Source organism: Ornithorhynchus anatinus, chromosome X1 (assembly GCF_004115215.2).
Source record: "Ornithorhynchus anatinus isolate Pmale09 chromosome X1, mOrnAna1.pri.v4, whole genome shotgun sequence".
Lineage (NCBI taxonomy): Eukaryota > Metazoa > Chordata > Mammalia > Monotremata > Ornithorhynchidae > Ornithorhynchus > Ornithorhynchus anatinus.
This window is the reverse complement of record NC_041749.1, coordinates 55,922,084-55,928,083: the sequence shown is the minus strand read 5'-3', so window position 1 is coordinate 55,928,083 and position 6,000 is coordinate 55,922,084. Positions and strand designations below refer to the sequence as shown.

General features: G+C 55.2%; 1 protein-coding gene across 2 annotated transcripts in view; it reads left to right on the top strand.

Annotated features, from left to right (window-relative positions):
- Window positions 1-249: 249 nt before the first annotated feature.
- RASGRF1 (Ras protein specific guanine nucleotide releasing factor 1) overlaps window positions 250-6,000 on the top strand; it is a 127,020-nt gene continuing 121,269 nt past the window's right edge. For both annotated transcript variants that reach the window (XM_029051886.2, XM_029051885.2), the window contains exon 1: window positions 250-652. In XM_029051886.2, coding sequence (XP_028907719.1) covers window positions 377-652 — 276 coding nt within the window. In that variant the 5' untranslated portion in view covers window positions 250-376. The remainder of the gene's footprint in view (window positions 653-6,000) is intronic.

The window sequence follows — 6,000 nt, the reverse complement described above, 5'->3', positions numbered from 1 at the left end:
CTGCGTCCCGTGGCCCCTCTCCCCTCCGTCCGGGGCGGGGGGCGTCAGGGCGGGGGTCCGAGGGTCCGGCCGTCCGGGGCCCCGAGCGGGGCTGTGGGCGGAGGGGGAGAGGAGGGGCGTGGGGAGGGCTGGGGGCGGGGATCCCCCCCGGGCCGGGGGAGCCGCGTCCCGGAGCGGAGAGAGTTTGGGGAGGGGGCGGGGCGCGGGGGGAGGGAGGAGGGAGGAGGGAGGGAAGAGGGAGGAGGGGGCTCGGGGAGCGATGCGGATGGCTGGGCTCCGGCTCGTCAGCCGGCGGCTGCCCGCATCCCGGCCCGGCCGGGTGTGAGAGCGTCCAGGGCCGCGGTGGTCCTCGCCGCCCCCCGCTCCTCCGGCCAAGATGCAGAAGGGTCTGCGGCTCAACGACGGCCACGCCACCTACCTGGGCCTGCTGGCCAAGAAGGACGGGGCCAGACGGGGCTACCTGAGCAAGCGGGGCTCGGACCACACAAAATGGCACCCCAAGTGGTTCGCGCTGCTGCAGAACATGCTCTTCTACTTCGACAGCGACTCGAGCTCCAGGCCGGCCGGGGTCTACCTGCTGGAGGGATGCTCTTGCGAGCGCGCCCCCTCCCCCAAGCCCAACCTCTCCGCCAAAGAGCCCCTCGAGAAGCAGGTAGGGGGGTGGAGGGGGGGAGGGGGACGGGAACGGACCGGACCGGATAGGGGGACCGGCCCGGGGGTCGGAGAGACCGGCCCGGGGGTCAGGGGGACCGCCCGGAGGGATGGGACAGGACGGGACGGGGGCGTCGGGGGGCGCAGGTCCGGGGCGCTGCACTGGGTATACGCAGAGACTCACACACGGGCGCACACACCGGGTACCTTCATAGAAATCCATGCACACGAGCTCTATCTCACACACACACACACACACACACACCAAACACACACACGCTGTCATAGTGGAGGTCGCAATCTTGAACTAGGGGTTGGGGCGACCCAGAAGGAAAACTCCAGTCCCCTGGGGCGTGGGAATCTTTCTCTCCTGCCCCCCCCGCCAACCTCCTATAGGAGTTGCTGGGGGTGCCGTATGCACATCCACACTCACATCCACGCACCCATGCCCACCCAAGCGTGCGTGCCCTCAAAAATACACTCCCGGGCAAAACACGAACGTCTGCTTCTGCATGTGCGCAAATCCGCTAATAGAGGGGCAGATGCATCCATGGGCACACTCTAAACGGTCGCACACGCAGGCACACACAAACACCGTTGCCCGGTGGCACACGGGGTCCCCAGGCTTCCGGATCTGAGTAGCTTGAGGAGGAGGGGGTCTCATCGTGGACTCCCCGCCCCCCCCCCCCCCCAGAAAGGAACACACTCGGCGGGAAGAGGGGAGGGAGAGGAGATGGGATCTGGGTTTTAGCGGGAGGCAGGACAGGTTGGATCTCCTCCGCAGAGGGAGAGGCTGAAAATAGATTCTCCCTCCCCCTTCCCCTCCGGCCAGCCCCTCTTCCTTCGGATGGTCGGGCTCCCGGTCCCTGCCTCCCATCCCCAACATCCCCTGTCGCTCCAGATTCACCGATCTCTCCGTAATACTGCAAAGCCAGCCAGGACGGCGAGCCACACTCGGGGGAGGTGGGAGGGCAGAGGTAAAGATGAGTTTGCCATGTACTCCCCCTTCCCTCTCCAGCCCTCTCTACCACGCTTCCCTTCCTTCCACACCCGATGAGGAAACTTGTCCCGGGAGAAAGGGAAGCCACCCGGGCCGACCCTGACTTCGAGAGTGTCTACCGCGCCTCCGAGGACCGTTCCACGGCCCATTATGCGGGTGAACCTATTCGATATTCCCTAGCTTCAAATTGCGGGGGGGGGGGGGTCATGGGGACCCCCACCTTCCAACCCGCTCGAGCGACCCTCGTGGGTGATCGAGGGGCTTGGATGCGACAGCTCGCCCTTTTCAGATGGGCACTTGCCTGGCACGGCTTAGCCTGCAGCAGGACATGTCAACTGCCAGCCGGGCCCCTCCTCCTTCCGGGCAGGCCAGAGAGCCTAGGCGCAGAGAATGAGGGAGCAAGGGAGAGACCCCCTGCCCCCCAAGATCCCCACCCCCACTCTGAGGGGGAAGGGGCCAGCACTCTCCTTCCACACCAGCCACGCGATTGAGCCAACCTGTCTCCCGTCTTAGTCTAACCCACCCCCACCTCTGCCCCTGGGCTCTTCTTTCTTATTTATTTATTTTTCGAAATGGTATTTGTTAAGTGTTTACTATACGCCAGGCTCTGTGCTAAGCACTGGGGTAGGTTCAAGCTGATCAGGTTGGATACAGTCCAAGTCCCGCACGGGGTTCACAGTCTTAATCCCCATTTTATAGATGAAGGAACTGAGACACAGAGACCTTTCCCCTTTTGTACATATATATATAGTATTTGTTAAACCCTTACTATGTTCCAGGCACTGTACTAAGCACCGAGGAAGATGCAAGATAATCAGGTTGGACACAATCCATGTCCCACATGGGACATGGGACTCACAGTCTTAATCTCCATTTTACAGATGGGGTAACTGAGGCACAGAGACCTTTCCTGTGATTTACTTATTCATATTTTAAATGGTATTTGTAGAATGCCTATGATGTGCCAGGTACCGTACTCAGAGCTCGGGTAGATGCAAGCTAATCAGGTTGGACACAGTCCACGTCCCACATGGAGCTCACAGTCTTAATCCCCATTTTACAGAGGAGGGAACTGAGGCACAGAAAAGTGAAGTGACTCACCCAAGGTCACACAGCAAACGACTGAGAGGTGGGATTAGAACCCAGGTTCTTCTGACTCCGAGGCCCATGCTCTATTTAGTAGGACACATGCTTCCCCTCTCCCAGTCCTACCTTCTGCCTCACCCCAGACTGAGAGTCCGGTTGATGGGGGCATGGGCTGCCACCTGCTTCTCGCTGGTTGAGGCCGCCCACCAGCTCTCTGGGCTCCTCGGATCCTGTCTCCACCGCCTGGGGCATCTCCCTGAAGGGGGTCCCGATTCAGAGAATCCCAAAATTTTCTGTTGCTGGGGAGGAGTGGGAGACAGTATTTGGGGTGCTCCTGCCCCTCCAAAGAAGAGCGCAGAACCTTCTCACTCAGGGCACGGGTCTGTCTACCTCAGAGGCCACGGTAGACCAGAAAGCAGGCCCAACACAGAGGCCGATGGGTTTTTTTTTATGGTATTTGTTAAGCTTTTACTGTGTCAAACACTGTTCTAAGCACTGGGGTAGGTACAGGTTGGTTAGGTCGGATACAGTCCCTGTCCCGCGTGGGGCTCACAGTCTAAGTAAGCTCATTATGGGCAGGGAACGTATCTGCCAATTCCGTTGTATTGTACTCTCCCAAGGTGTTCTGCATCTAGTAAGTGCTCAATAAATAATACTGATTGACTGATGGTTAAGTAGGAGGGAGAACAGGTATTTAATTCCCATTATACAGCTGAGGCAACTGAGGCATAGAGAAGTGAAGTGACTTACCCAAGGTCACCTAGCAAGCAACCGGCGGAGCCGGAATGAGAACTCGGGTCTTCTGACTCTCAGGCCCGTGCTCTTTCCATTAGGCCACGCTGCCTCTTCGTTGAGGGAAGCCCTCCAAACGACCACGATCTCTCTGGACCAATGGGAGTGGCAGATGGAGCCACACAGATGGCCACGCCCACACGTCCCCTCTCCCACCCCAAAATGTGTCTGAAACTGGCAAGAGTCACACAGTGGTGGGGTGGAGTGGGGGTAAGTAGGGGAAGGACACAGCTTGAAGGGATATAGTCAGCTGATGTCCCGCCTTGTACCCACAGTCCTCTCTGTGTGGAATTGACCCCTTCTGGATCCACTCCCCAAAGTCCTGCCCCTTTCTTTCTGGCCCTGGCTTTCGACCCCAGCGGATCAATCGATCGAATCAATCGATGATATTTATTGAGCGCTTACTGTGTGCAGAGCTCTGTATTGAGCTCTTCGGAGAGTCCAGTATAACGGCCTCCCCTGCCCACAGTGAGCTTATGGTCTACAGAGGGGAGACAGACGTGAATATAAATAAATTACAGATATGGACGTAAATTCATCTATTCATTCAACTGCATTTATTTAGCGCTTACTCTGTGCAAAGCACTGCACTAAAGCGTTTGGGAGAGCTCAATATAACAATAAACAGACGTGTTCCCTGTCCACAACAAACTGATTGAAGACATATCTCCCTATAGAAGCCTTCCCTGACTAAACCCTCACTTCTTCTTTTCCCACTCCCTTCTGCATCTCCTCTGCACTTGGATTTGCTCCCTTTATTCACCCCTTCCTCAGCTCTCCAGCACTTTTGTCCATATCCATAATTTATTTCTATTAATGTTTTTCACCCCCTCTAACCTGGAAGGGAACGTCTCTGTTGTATTGTCCTCTCCCAAGCACTTAGTATCGTGCTCTGAGCCCAGGATTGATTGATTGATTGACTGATTGATCCCATGGGGATTTTGCAGATATGCCTAAATAGGAGGTCCAGTGGTGTCTCTAAAGGTCTGGGATTGTCGTGAAGTGGGGTCCTGCCTCCAGGGTGCGGGGGTAGGGGAGAGGTAGAATTGGACAGAGGTGATCCCTGCAGGAGGATTGCATTCCAACCCTTGTTCAGCTAGCAGCCTTCCTTGGGTGATGCCAACCCTTCCTAAACCTCAGTGAGAGTGGGTGAGGCCCTCTGTCATTTGGATGCACCACCTATGCTCATCAGGACCAAGGAGAAGGAAGACAGAATGCCATGAGATTGGAAAGACTCCTCCCAAATCCCAGTGGGGGACAATGGGACTTGGGCACCACTGGGAAGCCAGCAGGGACCTGTTGGAGTAACTGATAGCTTAATAATAATAAAAATAAAGAGTTTACTGTGTGTGCCAAGCACTGGGGTAGATAGAAGCTAATCAGGTTGGGCACAGTCCCTGCCCCACATGGGCCTCAGAGTCTCAATCCCAGTTTTACAGATGAGGTAACTGAAGCACAGAGAAGTGAAGTGATTTGCCCAAACTCACTCTGGAGACAAGTGGCGGAGCCAGGTCTAGAACCCATATCCTCTGACTCCCAGGCCCGGACTCCTGCCACTAGGCTACACTGCATCAGCTTTTACGAGGTGCTTTGGATAGAGCATTCGCCTTAGTACGTGGGTAGGCAATTAGCAATAAACACGTTGGTCAACATGGTACCCAACTTGTAGCAGCTGGAAAAACTGGGAAGGAGACACCGTTTGTGTCCTTGGGCTACCTCTCAAACCACCCCAAAAGGGATTCCTTTCAAGTAACCCCAAAAGGGCTACCTCTCAAACCCCCCCAAATGGGTTTCCTTTCAAGTAACCCTAGAGGTGTAGATGGTATAACTCACACAGGTTCTGAAACTGGTCATGTTCACTCATTCTCAGGGGCAGAGTCAGACAAGACTCTCAGGATCTGAGTGGTAGGGGGTGAGGGGGAATGAGTAGGTCGATTTCCTAGAGGTCTTGTTAATTCCCCCTTGCAAATCTCACCTAGGGCAAGTAGCATACTGTGCTAGGTAAATAGGACTCACTGGCAATCCCCGAGGAAGGAAAGCAAAATAGGTGGGCCCAAGTTTTATCCATCTGAGGGCACTAATCCATCAGTGGTATTTATTGAGCGCTTACTCTGTGCACTCTACGAAGTGCTTGGGAGAGTACAGAGTTGGTAGACAAGTTCCTTGCCCATGAGCTTACGGTCTAGAAAGGGAGGCAGACATTAATAAAAACAATCAATCCATCAATGGTATTTATTGCGCACTTACCGTGAGCAGAACACTGTATGTTGTGTGTGGCAGAGTACACTAGAGCAGAGTTGGTAGATGCGCTCCTTGCCCACAACGAGCTTTCAGCCTAGAGGGGGAGGCAGATGTTAAAAGAATCAATCAATCAATTAACCAATGGCATTTATTGAGCGTTAACTGTATGCAAAGCACTGTACTAAGCGCTTGGGAGAGTACAATAGAACAGAGTAGGTAGACAAGTTCAC